We start from the raw sequence: 15,914 nt of genomic DNA on the forward strand, positions 1-15,914 counted from the left end.
ATCACACCTAGTTCCCAACCCTCTCCCGGTCCCCCACCTGTACAGCGCGAAGCCGCCGTCCGTTCGCCGGAAGGTCAGCAGGCTCTGGTAGGCGGTGGAGAGGCGGCTCATCAGGGCGTCAGCGCGCGGCCGCTCCGGCGCCAGGTACGTCATCTCATAGAGCGTCATCAGCAGGCAGCTGAGCGCTGCGTCGGCGGTCCGCGGCGCGGTGGGCAGGTCCTCTGTGGAGCAGAAGGGTAGGAGAGATCCGTGTAAGACGCCCAGGGTCGGTAAGAGGCCCCATCGCTTTTTTACCAAACCAATAATGTTATTTATTTTTTAATGTTCTTGTAAAGCAGAAGCCCTCTTGAAACAACAACTCACGAAACCTGAGGTATCAGGTGCGTCGCAGCGACTTTTGGTAAGCCTGTTTCTGTTTTTGCCCCTTTACTTGCTAGATATATGCATCTTTATCACCCTTATATATCTGAAAAAAAAAACAATGGCTATCAAATGCAATCTTATCTCATCGAAATTGTCACATGCTAGCTTCAGAATAGACCATGTTCTGGTGCGCTGCAAATGTCTCATAAACCATAAATATTGTGACGTTAAAACACTGCATTTTTTAAGAGGCCCTCCCTTCGAGGATGATAAAACGCCCCCCCCCCCCGATAAAAAACGCCCCCGATGCTAAAACGCCTGCACCTGCGGCAGGCGTGGCATTCTTTTTTCAAGGAGTTTGTTTTTGTTTCTTTTTTTTCTGTTTCCTTTCTTAGAGGTAATAGGTACAATTTTCGTTGGTCATCAGCGTTTGGTTGTGCTAGTTTTCGCATTGTGTGAGCGCTTTGGAAGTGTTATTGGTTTCGATAACACCGTATTTGCTTAGCTTTTCGAAATAAAAGGCCTTGCAGCTGTGTTCGCAAAGCGTCTTTTACAAGTCGACTTGACTTGTAAAACGCCCGAGGGGTAAAACGCAAATTTATTTCTTACCATACCCATAGTGTAAGAGGCCCTTTTGCAACTTTTTCCAAAATGTTAAAGTTTACGGTTTGTGTACCCCCTAGATTCATTTTGAATGCAAATATGTATGGGAAAATGATGCATGCACACAGCGCATGCACACGTTAGCTCTTAAATATTATCAGTTGTCTAAGAATAGCAACTGAGCTAAAGGGGGGGGGGGGCCTCCTGCACCACTCTCCCCTAGTATTCGGCAACTTAGGAGACAACGGTTCGTGAATATAACTGTGCTTGGTTGTTGAAACGTGCACATATGTGGGACGAAGCTTGGCTTGGCTCCGAGACATGATAAAATATTGACTTAAACATTACAGCATAAGATAAGCAAACCAACGCACACCGGCAAATCACTTCAATTACAATTACAGTTAAAATATTATCGCCAGGTCCCGCCCAGCGCCCACTCTGTACCGATTTCAAGTGGCATTCACCATCCCGTCTCAGTCCAATGCCGTACCTGCATCAGCCCACGGTCCGACCACACCGCCGGTGAGTGATATGGTGGCGTGGTACGAGTCGGGTACCACCAAATGGGGACGCGGTACGTCCAGGAACTGGTACAGGTACGGCCGGGCCGTGACGTCCGCTAGTAGAACCGTGTGCTCCTCCGAGGGTACGCCGGGTAGCTGACGGGAGGGAGGGGGGGGGGGGGGTAAGTCTCTATTTCCATGGAGGGAAAGATCGTCAGAGGAGAGGGCAGATGATGTCGGTCAAACCGAATAATTTATCCCATTGATACTTTTGACGAAAATATCACGACTTTTGAACAATATAAATAGATAATGCTGCACAACCGAAAATATACCGACTTATCACTAAATACTCCGTGTTTAACGACTTAACGCATGCCGGCGACCATTAATCAGAGAATAAAGAGAAGAGAATAAAGAGATTATTAGAACATATTTCTAAAATTACCTGATTTACCTACCCTTGTCGCTTTATTTAGCAAATTAAATATTACAGAGCAAACAAGACAAATATTCTACGTCGACCCGCAATCACAAAGCCCTTCTTCCCCTCCCACCTCCCTCCCCGCCCCATCCTCACCCTGACGGAGACCGTCTCCCTGAGGAAGTGTTTGACACCCTGGTGCTCCGTGTAGAGCGTCACGGTGACGGTGCCCGTGACCAGCGGCTCCACGGGCAGCGTGACGGTCCTGGTCTGCCGGGCTGCCAGCGCCACGGCGGTGCGGTGTTCTACCAGGGCGTCATCCGAGCGGCGCACGCTGCCCGGCTGAGCGGACCGGTACCGGTGTCAGGGCCGGGAGTGAGGCGGAAAACTGAAGATCTTTCCTCATAAATCTCATCTTCTTACATCGTTAGAAGTCGTCAACGATACGCCATTACAAATGCATTCCTACGAGTATAATCGTAGGTACCGTTAGCGAGGGTGAAAAGCTGACGCTAAACCTTACGCTATCAAATGCCTTCGCTACCAGTCAAATAATCTTGCGCTGAAAGGCCAAACTCCACGCATTGCCCTGTGTGAGCTGATTATTCACAGGGGCTCTAACCTGTTTTCCGAACTCTGCCAGACTGACGAAGCGGTAGCGGGGCGACTTGGCCAGCACCAGGTTGACGGTGACGCTGCTGTTGGCCCTGCTGCGGAGGGTGACTATCAGGCCGAGCTGCTCCCCGAGCACACAGGCGGTGGGCAGGCTGGCGGCGGCCTCCAGCTGACGGGTCACTGAGTACTGGAGAGACGGGGAGGGAGAGTTAGTGGTACATTGCAGAGTACCTAGAAATGGAGTTGAGAGGAAAGCACTGGAACACCGCGAGTACTGGCGAGAGGGATGAGAGGAACAAGTGGAGGCTATACGGTAGCAAAATGTAGGCATCTCAGGTCAACAGATGCGTTTTTATCGACGCACGTCGGTAGGACTCATTACCAAGTGGTCATAAATTAACCAACCATTGGAACCGTACATTACTAATAGCACCGATCCAACTGTCAAAAACCAATGTGAGCAAAATACTGATAACAGATCTGATAAGACATCGAGTAGCTATTCCTGTGACTACGAGGACACACAGCTCCTTCTCCCGTCACCCCGTGCCAAGTCACCATCGTTCCCAGCGGGACCAGACGTCTCTCACGGACTCCTCCCCTACCCGTCCCCGCCAAACTCTGAGCCAACATCCACCGACGACCGACGGGCCGACGACCGGCGGTCTGTCGGCGACCGTGACCGACGAGCGAGCGGGGGAAGGGGGGGGGGAGGGGAGAGGGACAGCCAGGGTGCGCCACCGCAGCCCGCGGGTAAACTACTTAGACGGTCGCGGCTACCAGAGTCTTTGCGATACCAAACATTAGCAGGTTGGTGCGAATTATTCGCTTCACATGGCAATGGAAACAGAAGATATCAGTGCGTTTTTTCATTTATTCATAAGCTTTCTCTACGATATGCATTATAGATAATAGCTGGTAGATTTATTATCTGTCTGACATTTATCTGTCTGATATACTTGACATCTATGGTGGCTTATGGTGCAATACAACATGATGACGTGCAGTGATCAGTCTTGTTAAAAGGCATAAACCTGCAGACGTGGCACTGCAAATTCGAAAGCTTGTTCACAAAACTCATATCACAAGCCTTCGGAAACCAAAACTAAATTCGATTAATTCCCCCCATGAACAACCGAAAAACAATAAGCTATAATGAGTTCCATTGACGCGACGTAATGATTAATATAGCTAGTACCTATTATATAGTTCACATTCAATCACATTCAAGCAGCTTCATGGCTGGCTGTGATGCCAGCCTCGCCCGCAATATCTGTACATCACGGCGTTCTCATCACGGCAATGTGAATCAAAGCGCTGTGTAATGTGTATGTATCTCGGAGCACTGGATCAGGGCGTCTCGGACATCTTGAACTGCGCCACCACGATGATGTAGGTGGCGATGGTGGACCAGACGCTGAGCAGGGTGGAGCGCCGCAGACGGAACAGGCCCAGGTCGCCGACCGTCTCCAGGTCGTGCTCGATGTTCCTGAGCAGGGGGCCGACCGTGCCGGCCAGCTGCGGGCGGTGCCACTCGAGTCGCAGCAGCAGCCGGCGGCCGGCGTCCAGCCGGTTCAGCAGCTGCTGGCAGGTCTCACACGGTCCGCCCATGGAGACGGCCGCCAGTGGCAGGTAGCGCAGCAGCCAGCCCATGTCCTGCACAGTGGAGAAGAGCAGCGCGGCCAGCATTACCTGCGACAGCACGCCCACCGCGATCAGCATCGTCAGCTCCGGGGACATGGCCGAGCACAGGCTGGTCATCACGTCCGACAGACGGCGGTGCAGCCGACCGAGCCGACGCAGCTCGGCCTCGTCAGACAGCGGCGGCTCGGCGACGTCGGCGGCGGCGACACCAGCCTCAGTAGCGTCCACAGAGGTGACACCAGCCTCAGCGGCGGCAGCAGCTGAATCAGCAGTGGTGGCGGTGTCAGCGGCAGCGGCGGCGGCGGCCAGAGCCTCCAGTCTACCGTTCACCAGCTGAAGACCGTGCGCCAGCAGCAGCCCGGCCAGGATAAACTTCATGGCGACAAAAGCGACAGATGAGATGTTGAAGAAGGCGAGACCAAACGTCAGCGCCAGCCACCCTGCGCACGATTCCTTATATGCATCGGCCGGCGGTGTTGTCACTCCGCACATCCACAGGGTGGCATGAATCTTAGTGGCGAAAAAGCTGACTACCAGGCCAGCAGTAAGGGTCCACATGGCCGTGCCGATGCTGTTCGGTCGCAGCCACGAGGTGACGGGCTGCGGCAGCAGCTCCAGCTCCTTCAGAACCCGGGAGAGGTCGGACATCACACGGCTGTAGCGGCGCCGGCCCACGGCCAGCGACAGCACCACAGAAACGTACATCAGTGCCTGCGGGATGCCCATGAAATTCGAGTGAAACAGTGATGTGAAGAACGGTTTCCCAGCGTGCTGATCCTCTTGGAACGATCTGAAACCCAAATAGATGTAGAAGAATCCAATGCTGGAGTGTACGACGAAGGCTAGCAGCGCGCCGACGACCGGAGTCCAGCCGCGGCCGGCCGACAGGCCGACGGTGCTCAGCAGGCGGACGAACGAGCGACAGGCACCGGACGGCAGCTCGAGGTCCTCCTCGTCGGCACGCTTCGTGTCCCCAGGTGCAGGACGGCCGGCCGGCGAACCCCGCTGCGACGGCTCCACTCGCAGAAAACGAATCTGCATTTCGGTTAGAAAGTTTCACCAAAAACAAGGCTAGCTTTGTGTCGAAACGGCTTCCTCCTGTTAAGCCGCGTTCCCACTACGACCGTTCAATATCGTAAAGTAAAATAACGGGAGAAAACCGGCAAGATCGGCAAAATCACAGCATGCATTTTTACGATCTCTGCCGGTGGTGGTGGGAACCGGGTATTTGACACGTGTTTTCGGGTGGAGGCATTTGTAAGGTTTTGAAAGTTTGCTCCCCATGTTGGTTGGTTGGTGAGGTCGCCAAAAAGTTGAACAGTGTTCAACTTTTTGAACGTTCTTGAAGGTTTGTGCAGTTATTAAATGACACTAATAAGCATTTTTAGGCAGTGCATAGAGCAGGAAGCCATTTTTGGGAAGTTTCTTGATATTCAAAGTGAGACGTCAAGCAGCAAGGCATGAAAGGTGGTGCATTTTTGCGGATAAAAGCTACATAACTATAATTATATACATAGATGTATAAGGCGAGCGCTAAGTAGCGATGAATAACTTAACATTTCGGCAGATTTACCGTAGGTCTAGTGCAATTTATTATTTTACCTACCATCAGCGCCTGGAAATAAGAATCCTACAAATAATTTCATGCCACTGCAAATGCGGCGCAAATAACAAACGTTTATTTACATCATCTGACAGCGATACATGCCGTAGCAGCACTTGCTCTTGTGAAACTAAAGGCAGAGTTTCTGACCATCGTGGCCACCGGCGTCGTCGCTCACTTATGACCTCAAGCGGTTCAAGACACGCAGCTTCCGCCGTCGGATCGTCACTGAGGGCCTCATTCGAGGCTCAAACAAATCACAGTGTCTTCTGGATCAAGGCCATCTGGATCGCGCCATGTGATTGGGACTACCACAGATTGTCATTGGGCTGTCTGGCCTTGTTATGCACATCGCATGCGACTCTTGAGCGAATGATCCTCGCTAAGTCAGAACAGGTGCGACTTGCACTTCTGATCTCCCTCTTTTCGTAGCAACGCTCCGCAACTCAGAATATCGGAGACAGATAAAGAAGCCATCCGGTTGCGCGCCAGCTACCAAGAGTTGCATCGTAGATTCAGGTAGATAGGCCTGGGATCTCAAACGCTTAGGCCAAGCTCTCCTCTGGAAGACCGCTGCATTGTGATGCCACGCCACACTGCAGAGCTGTCAGACAAACGTTGACAGTTGCCACCATCTGCTGTGAACTGTGCTCGAATACACTCGCTTGTCTTCATTGAGCACACGGCGTCAGTTTCCTTGCTAAACTCATAAGTGCTTCTCGTCTGTTCAGTTGATATTATAATTGCCTTTATAATACAGTTCTAGCATGGCCTGACGAGATGGCGTAGTCACATGACGATGGTGACATGAGCTGTGGCACTGCTGTAAGCTGAATGCCTGCTCCGTATAGGTACTTGTAGGTACTCGTATACCTAAATCGCTGAACCTGTGTCGACAAATTCAGTTGTATTGCAGCCTGCTTCAACTTGCTAAATGTTTTATCGAGGGTTGCCATAATAAACTGATAGGAAATCATCGGAACTTGCAATTTATCGGTTACCGCTTCCCGAAGGTATTCACAGCAAAACCACAATGAGTTATATCAACTGCACACATTTTCGCTTCAAAAGTCAATAGATTGTCGTTATCACAGCTGTGAATGCTTTTCGCTGGCTTTGTTGATATATTTTCTAATGCTCGCGTACTTTTAACACGCTAATAAATTTAAAAGGCATTCTAATTTTATCATTCATTCAGTTGCATGGGATCTTTTACCACATCAGTCATCAACTACCTATAGTCTGAACATTATTTTTACAATAGCTTATTGTGCCGATCCCTCCTTCATCATCGCTCCTCTCAACTGGCTTTGTCCAAGCCGTTTGCCGATGTCTCACGATGTTTCCCCATCTTGCCCCGTATACCAGATCTAGGGAAGTGTTCAACTTTTTTAGAAAAGTCTCTAGATCAACGATCTCGGCCGTTTGCTCCCGTTCTTGCAATTTACGATGTTGAACGGTCGTAGTGGGAACGCGGCCTTAAAAGTTTTAAAAATGCCAGCAGCGTCACTTCAACAGAGTTAACCGACGTAGAGCTTGCACTAGACTGGTGAAACTTATGATGGGTTCGATATTCAATACCTCAGCAGCAGCAGCGACGTTGTACTTGTCAACATGCCTGCTCTAGTCAACATACCTGCTCTAAGGAGCATCACAAGAAAACGTCAAACAAAAAGGACAGCGTGCCTCCGCCGTGCATTGAATGTCATGCCACCGTCGACCATTCAGAGGCTTTATAGTGTTTGCGGTCAGCCCATAGCTTATGGGCCATAAGGCCATGTGCACTTCAAAACGGCTTAGTTAATTCGATGGAGTTGTATATCTTTAATCTTTTAAGTGTCTAATCGCTCTTCAGTTCCTAAAAGCAACACTGCTATTCGCCAACAACTTCGACCATCTAGCAGCATTCAGCAGTGCCGATATAGCGCAAACAGTGGTTTGGTTCTTTGTCTTTACGCGAACAAGAACTTGAACTCCAACGTTAGGTTCAAGTAGCATCGTAGGCATGTATAAGAATTTTGAATTTGGCACATATTCTGCACTGCGGATTCTGCAGTGTGAGGGCAAGCCCTCTGAAGCCGGTGAAGTCGGTGCCAATCGTCTCCAGATCGATGTATAGTCCATGGCCTAATTACGGAGCGAGCGAAGCGAGCGGAGTCTTACGTAGAATAACGGAAATTTCTGAGTATGAGCGGCCGGCCGGCCGTGGTCACGATTCTGCGACGCTTATATCTCAGCAACCACTTGACCGATTTACATGCGGTATTTTTTGTAGGGTAGCCTCATTCCTTCTACCAAGTATTGGACTATTCCCGATGCATGTGGGTGACCCCTTATGCACGTGCCACGTGCAAAACGAAGAGGTGTCACTTTTGTAATTGTTGCAATATCTCGGTAACTACTTGGCCGATTGCGCTGAAAGTTGGCATGCAGGTAGGCACCCACTAGGCAATGCATATCCATGTGCCAGAGTTGGGGTGCTGCTGCACGTGCGCACGTGCAGGGGTCGATTCCAGATCTCGAGAACGGCTGGACCGATGGCGCTCAAATTTGGTACATGGCTATAGGGACCGGTTAGTAGGATGCCGTGCAAAAGTCAGTTGGGACCCATTTTGCACGTGCGCACGTGCTGGGTGCCACTTCCAGATCTCGAGAACGGCTGGGCCGATTGTACTCAAATTTGGCACATCGCTAGAGACCGGTTAGTAGGGTGCCGTGCACAAGTCAGCTGGAGGTACCCCCTCGAAATTTCGCACGTGCAAGGCTCACCCTCTCGCTCGCTCCGTTAGTCGCCCCAAAAGGCGTTATACTGGTTCAATATACCTACCCTGGTATATTGAATTAGACATAAGAGTATGGTCTACCACACAATTTGAGAGAGAGAGAGAGAGCAAGTTAGCTGATAGATGTGCACAGTAAAACGTGATTAAGACCCCTGCTTTCCTCGTCAAAAAGGCTTAAACATCTTGAGATCTTCACATAAATCCAGCAACATTGGTAACACTTGTCGCTTTATCATGCAAAAAGTCCATTTTCGGTCGTCGCAACTTGTACGGACATTCCACACAAGTTTTTGGACCTTGCAAAACCTGTACGGACACTGTCCGTAGTGGTGGTGACGCACATGCGTAAACAAAGTTTTTAGTCCGGATTTATACTATGATATGCATAAAGTTTACCGCGCATGTGTATTGGCATACATAGCTCAAACGCCTTGCCTTTAAACATGCTAATTGCACCACTATAGCAGCAAACATTCCAAAGTCCGTGTTCTTCTACTGGTAAACTTTTCTTCCGGTCTCAAGAGGATATAACATAGCACCAATCCACTCTCTGCGCTTTACCGCCACCGTTTGATAGATGGTGGAAGTTGGACCTTGTTGACGAATAGCAGAGTTGCATTCGGGAACTGAAGAGCGATTGGACACTTAACGAACGACTCCATATCGTCTTACTCATGTCGTCATTTTGACGACTTGTTGAGCACTTAGCTTATGGGTAGAACGCAGACAACGCCACACCTGGAAATGGTCGACGGTGACATGACCTTGAATGCACGGCGGCAGCACGTGGTCATTTATTGGTGCTGCTGACGTATTTTATAACAACTCATCATAAGTTCCACCAGTCCAGAACGAGTCATACGTCGCTTAACGTCATTGAAGTTGCGCTGCTGGCATTTTTAAAACTTTTGGACAGGAGGAAACCGTTTAGACACAAAGCTAGCCTTGTTTTCGGCGAAAAAAAAAACATATGACGGAAACATTTTGACCCGTTACCTTTCACTCCTGTCCCCTGAGCAGTGACTTCTGAGTTCTGACCTGATGACCCCCGCCCTCCGATTACTGTCTTCGGACCTACAACTCCTGATATCTCATTCCTGAGTGATGTTGGACCGCGAGCCTCGTTTATCTAAACCCTGATCACGTCTGAATCTGCCGCACGGATACGGTGTTGTATTTCTGCGTGCCATTTGATACCGTCTCATCACAGTTCGAGACCGAATCCGATCGCCGGCGGGCGGGGCGGGGGGAGGGGGGACACGAGGGGCACGACGCAAGCGGTGATTGGCTGACAGGTCAGTAAGACGACACCCTGAGGGCACAATTTGTCTGGCCGGCGCGGCAGAGAAGGCCTCGTGTCGCTCAGTGGCCGAGGAGCACTCAGGGAAGGAAGACGGATCACCACACATCTGTGGAGTCCTTTCCAGGTAAGTGACTTCTGTGTCACTTCAGCTTATGTTATTTTTAATGTCATAATTATTTTGATTGAATAGAAATAAAAATGAATAGACGTCCAACCCTACCTTTGCCGCCGTGTGCACGTAGCCGAGACCGTTCTCCTCGCCCACGCCGATGCTGGAGACGGTCCACTGTGACGTCACGTTCGGCCCGTCCGCCTGCACGATGATGTGACCGTTCTTCCCTATGGTGACGTCGCGCCATAGCCAAGTCGGCATGAAGTCCGACAGCACCCGACTCCGCCTCCGCAACAGGAACTCATCAACGCCAGAGTGAAGACTTGAGTCGCCTGCAGACAAAGCGCGTCAAAGTACAACTCCCGCATGGTCTAGTGGCTAGGATACACGGCTCTCACCCGTGAGGCCCGGGTTCGATTCCCGGTGCGGGAACACATTTTGACTTCTACCAAGTTTTTCCTCCAGTGGAATAAGAACTGAGAGCCGCATGATCAGAGGCAGAGCACAGGCAAAAAAGCAATATCAAAGCCCTCAACCCACAAAATTCCACTCGAAACGAAAAGCTAACCAACAATCGTGCCTGAGCAGAGTGAATTGCTAACCACAAGCTATCACCCCTTCCGTTCAACTCACACCCTGACTCGTCGGACATATCGTCACAGTCAAAGCGGCCGTCGCAGCGGGCCGAGGTGGGGTAACAGCCGCCCGCCCTGCAGGCTCGCCGGCCCCCCAGAGTGCAGGGAGGCGGCGGCGGCCGCGGAGGAACCCCGGCATCTGTGAGCACCAGCAGCTCCGAGTCTCTGGAAAGGGAGGAGAGCGTGATGTGATGACTGATGAGTAGGTTGGATGAATTAAGGGCAAAGGTACCCCGAGGGCATGGGATTGAGGACATGAGCTTGAGAAAGAACGTATGTTGTGCGAGGTTACCAAAGGAGCATTTTTGGGAGGACAGCTTTACACGCGCACCAAACAAGAACAGCGCATCCGGATGTAAAGATCACGGATGACGACATTCAGTGCATGTTATTGACATCACAGATGAAGTCACAAAAGCTCCCCGACGGGGAATCGAACCCCGGTCTCCCGCGTGACAGGCGGGGATACTCACCACTATACTATCGAGGAGTGAGGAGGGGCGGTCGTAAGGGGTTTCAAACCGAAGACACCATTTGAGAAATGCGTAATTCAGTAACTGCCTTGAATATCTAAAATAATAGAACCATGACATCATTCAACAAGCTGTTTGCTTACTCGAGCGTTTCGTTGAACCCAAACGCTGTTCGGTGAGAGGCCAGATGAACGGTAGGGCCGGGAAGGCCGTCGTCCGTCGTCCACTGATGTGCAAACTCGCCGCTAGAGGCGCTGTGGTCGAACTTTTGCATGGCTCGCATCAGCTGGGAACGGACACAGGACGGCGTGAGCGTTAGTTGGCGATGACCGGTGCCAAGGGCCTTTGGCGATACCAATACATGAACATCTGACATCAGCCAAGAAGATTCGCTAACAGGCAGCACCAAACTGGGTAAAATCAGGTCATGCCATGAGGCCACCTATCCAGCCCACAGCATTCAAAATGGACATTGGCCGTTTCTGATCATCCGAATGCGCAACGCTCATGATCCGCGCTGAAGCAGGTGCGCCACACATACCTTGAAGCTGGAGACGTCTGTTCCGGCGGCGACCTGGTAGAGGTGCGACTGGAAGGCGGCCAGGCCCACGGTGGCCCCCTGGCGACCTTTGACGGACACCTCGACCCCGAACCGGGGCTGGTTCGGGTGGGTGGTGCGAGCCACCGACACCGTGAACTGCGGAACCGGTTAGAGCGGGCGTCAGATGGAGAGAGAAAAGAGACAGCTCGATGGGGAGTGGGTAAGAAGCTGATGTCAGGTAGAAATTCAGCGCAGCTTAAAGTAGAACCGGAAGTTCAAGCGAGAACTTGATAAAGCCATCCAGCAAATGGATAGCAGACACAGGAGTGGGAAGACAGACGAGCAATACATCATACAAGATGACGATTTCAAGACTCGGTGTCAAAGTAATACCAGCGTGCCGGTGCGGAACGTTCAACCTCACCATACAACAAAATATAACAGCCGTGATCGACTTCGAAAGCGGAATGCCTCGTTCTTTTCACGTAACACCACAATTGAACGTAAAACAGCCTAGAAAAACCGTTCACGACGGCTTGAGTGATTGACAGCTACCCGATAACACTGAACTCATCTGAAAAAGGGTTCAACGTTCTACTACAAAACACTTCCAACTCCTGTTGTCGTATCTAAGTCCCTGACCTCAGTCGTCCGGTCGAGGAAGAAGTTCTCGTACCACACACGACTGACGTATCCGCCCACCCGGCCCTGCTCCGAACAAATCATCCAATCGTATCCATCACCCCCAATGGGGCCACATGACACCCTACGACTACCTCCCCCTCCCCCCACCTCTGTCACTGCCGGCGGTGTTACAGAAAATGCCCCCACGCAGCAGCTAAACGCTCCTTCCGCGTCAAAGACTCGCGCCGCCGCGAGGTAAATCGAGCGACAGAGGGCATTCTTGGTATTGACAGCAGGAATGTGGCAGTTGAAAGGAAACGGTGGCGGCGGTGACGGTGGCTGTGGAATGAATTACAGACCGTTCCGGAACAGATAATACCCCAGACGTCATGAATTTGTAACACAGCCATGATTGTGGTCCCAGGCCGGATGTTGGAACAGAAGGGAGCGAGAACCTACATACCTGGGGATACGAGTTTGGAGTCGTGTACTAGAAAAGGAAACAGAAGAGCGAGCGATAGGAAACCGCAAAAGTGTCAGAAAGATGAACACCGAAAAATTGACCATTGAGACACAAAATCAGGCGCAGAAGCTAACGGCCAAATTCGATATTACCTTCTACCACGATATTCACGCTCGTATCAAGCACACACATCTAAATTTACTTTAAAAAATCCTACTTACGTTATTTCTGGAGAGACCAGAGACGGGGAAGCGGAGCGTGTCACTGACCACCTGGCCGTACGGAGTCAGGTGGAAGATGAGCACCGTGGCCTCCGGCGCCATCTGGGGTGTCACCGGTATGGGGAACGTGTGCAGCGGCGCCTGTGGGTCAGAGGTCAGGTCACGGGTCAGGTCATGGGTCACAGGGGAGGGTAAGAGAGACTGTCAGTTTGGGTGCCATGGTCCCACGTTGAGACGTGACAGAAGTTATGATTGAGTTCGGCGTAAAGTTTGCGGATAAAGTTCAGTTGTTGAAGTGAGTGGAATTGTTTAACTGATGTTAAACAATAAAGTTATTAAATCGTACATCACGGTCAAATGTCTGAGCTCTAAGTTCAGCTGCGGCATCGACAACAGTTGAGAAAGTCTCCTTCCAACCACACTACATCATAAAGTTGATAATAAATTTGCGATCGGCTAGTCATCGATGAAGTCAAACATGGTAAACCGCAAACGTTAGTTATCCGCAGTATTCGGTTTCCGTGACGAACATCAATCTCTGTAAGCTATTCGTTGGTGAGCGGTCAACGGCAAAATGCAAATACCTGTGAGCTCACCTAGCAACATGCAATATATTCTGGAGCAGGCCTACTGACCTTCATTTTGACGAGGCCGTGGTCCAGCAGGATGCCTTTGGAGAACACCACGTAGCGGAAGTGGTCGATAAAGAAGTTGCAGCGCACGTGAAGAACCAGATATTCACCAACCTGAAAGGCAAACAAACTATCATTCTCATGGAATCATAAATAACTTCTAGAAGTGAAAGCCAAATTCAGTATGACATTGCTTTAGGTTTTAAAAGAATGGGGCAAAGCTCCGGCGTGGATGACATAAAATATTATCGATATCATGGATTTTTTATACGAACAATTATTGCGTTAAAGGAAGAGAATGTACGGGGCTCACGGAACAATAACTGAGGTGTCGCAGCGCGTGACCCGTCCCTGCCAGATCTGACATCGCCGGAGTGATGGGCTACACTCGGAGTTGGAAATTTAACTCGCACGCCACGGCCGTGAGTGGGCTGTCACAGCCGCCAGCCTCGGGTGATTTACGGACGTGGTAAACACGGGACGACCCAGATAATACAGAGAGCCTCCCTCGGCGATACAACTCGACCCGACACACGGAGAACTTCATAATCAGGAACGGCTGAACTTTTGAGAAGCTTTAAAATTAGATTAGCCCAAAAGATGTTGTGAAAATAACATCAACTTCGCAGAAGTAGAACGAAACAAACCTCGAAGTCAACTGACTTGTTTTTAAAGCGAGGTACTAACTTCTATAACTTACAGCTTGAACTGCGAGAAGCATACGCCTACCATTTAATCATAGAAACATATATTAAGTTCTTGCTGTCAACTCAATAGGTAGGGTTCTCACATCTGGAAGCCCCGCTTCGTCTCACCTTAGGGAAGTGTGTGGAGGTGGCCAGGTGCAGGTGCAGGTTGGAGGGCGTGTGCACAGCAGCCGCCACCGCCTCGGCACGGGCCGTCTTGCCGCGGTAGTCCTTCAGAGAGGCGCTCAGCCGCAGGTAGCGCACGTGGTCCATGCGCTGGTTGAAGTCTGCAACAGAATCTCATCTGTCATACCGACCCCAAATGGAGCACACGTGCGAACAAAGTACGAGATCCGAGCGCCAGCGGGGCGCTTCACGTCGAGCTACACAGCGGAGCTTCTCGCTCTACGAGAGACACTCAAATACATCGAGTCCATCCTCACCGATCAAGACCCTGCACTCAACATCCAGCTGTGCACCGACTCCCTATCATCCCTCATGCGTCTGAGGGAAGGCCCGGCCAACCAGACTGAACGGGTCGCTGACCAAGTCTGGCTATCCCTCCGGCGACTAGGACGACGCCACCGCGTGGACCTTCAGTGGGTTCCCGGTCACGCGGGAGTCGCCGGCAACGAGATCGCCGATGCCGTGGCCAGGGAGGCCGCTGAGCTGCCGCAGGACGGGACACCCATCACCTTCGCGGCGGCCAAGAGCCTGCTGAAGCGTCACGTGAGCAGAGAGTGGGTGGAGAGCACGCGCCACTCCCGACCGGCTCCCGCGACCCGCCCGCACCTAAGCCACGACTACCACGATGTCGTCGGCCCGGGCAGGGTCAGGCTGGCAGACAGGCTCGGCCTGTCTAGGAGAGAGGGCACCGCTCTGGCGCGCCTCCGGACCGGCCACTCTCCTGCCCTGCAAGCTTACCGTCACTTCATCGGGGCGGAGGAGGACGATGGGTGCCCGACCTGCGGCGGCGGAGTCAGGGAGGACGCGGAACACTTCCTGACGTCGTGCCCCGCGACGGCCCGCGTCCGTCACGACGTTTTCGGGAGAGAGGACCCGACGCTGCGGGAGGTCTTCGCTGACCCATGCCGGGTTATCGAGTTCCTGCGGCGCCTGGGCCGACTATAGAGCGCCCACGGCGCTAGACACTCTGGCGGGGTGCTGGGTTCTCCGGCCCTACCCGGCGTCTGAGTCCGCCGGAACCCGCCCGGGGGCCTGCTGCCCTCCCTGCGCGGACGTCGCAGGTGTCGCCCCCGAGGGGGGCTGGGGCCCTCACGGGCCCCCCATGTGGGCCCACCGGGCCCGACGGCCGGAACGACAACAACAACAACAACAAAGTACGAGCGTGCCACCTAGGAAGAGGAGATAACAGATAATTTTACCTGACATACCGCTGAAATAGCGACATAGTTCTGGTTAGATCAAAGCCAAGTCGCAATAGCATTACATCACGGCATCAACTATATCTGTCGCCAGCCGAGACGTTAAATTCTGGTCATGATTACCAGCTGGTTAGGAGCGCTTCTCGGGTGACATTTTTACGTGACACCCCCTGATTTACGGGGCACCGGGAGGAGACAATGATTCAGCCGCTATCCTCAGGAGTGTTCGCGGCGTCACATCAAATTCTGCCGGCGTCTCTCAGCAACGGCGACTTCAGAATAATGCCAGACACGAACG

General features: G+C 51.8%; 1 protein-coding gene and 2 non-coding genes across 3 annotated transcripts in view; 1 reads left to right on the top strand and 2 right to left on the bottom strand.

Moving 5' to 3' along the window:
* LOC122368407 (CD109 antigen-like) overlaps positions 1 to 15,914 on the bottom strand; it is a 114,434-nt gene that overhangs the window by 10,757 nt on the left and 87,763 nt on the right. Inside the window, exons 11-21 of the mRNA XM_043342316.1 lie at positions 14,361 to 14,518; positions 13,549 to 13,659; positions 12,914 to 13,054; positions 11,606 to 11,761; positions 11,208 to 11,350; positions 10,590 to 10,756; positions 10,065 to 10,288; positions 2,519 to 2,698; positions 2,053 to 2,238; positions 1,460 to 1,628; positions 38 to 221 (exon numbers count right to left, since the gene is read on the bottom strand). Coding sequence (XP_043198251.1) covers positions 38 to 221; positions 1,460 to 1,628; positions 2,053 to 2,238; positions 2,519 to 2,698; positions 10,065 to 10,288; positions 10,590 to 10,756; positions 11,208 to 11,350; positions 11,606 to 11,761; positions 12,914 to 13,054; positions 13,549 to 13,659; positions 14,361 to 14,518 — 1,819 coding nt within the window. The remainder of the gene's footprint in view (positions 1 to 37; positions 222 to 1,459; positions 1,629 to 2,052; positions 2,239 to 2,518; positions 2,699 to 10,064; positions 10,289 to 10,589; positions 10,757 to 11,207; positions 11,351 to 11,605; positions 11,762 to 12,913; positions 13,055 to 13,548; positions 13,660 to 14,360; positions 14,519 to 15,914) is intronic.
* Trnae-cuc lies at positions 10,317 to 10,388 on the top strand. The gene has a single exon. It is a non-coding gene; the product is annotated as a tRNA-Glu (tRNA).
* On the bottom strand, positions 11,010 to 11,081 carry Trnad-guc. Its single transcript has one exon. It is a non-coding gene; the product is annotated as a tRNA-Asp (tRNA).

The sequence above is a fragment of the Amphibalanus amphitrite genome, unplaced genomic scaffold, assembly GCF_019059575.1.
Source record: "Amphibalanus amphitrite isolate SeventyFive unplaced genomic scaffold, NRLGWU_Aamphi_draft 000945F_arrow, whole genome shotgun sequence".
NCBI lineage: Eukaryota > Metazoa > Arthropoda > Thecostraca > Balanomorpha > Balanidae > Amphibalanus > Amphibalanus amphitrite.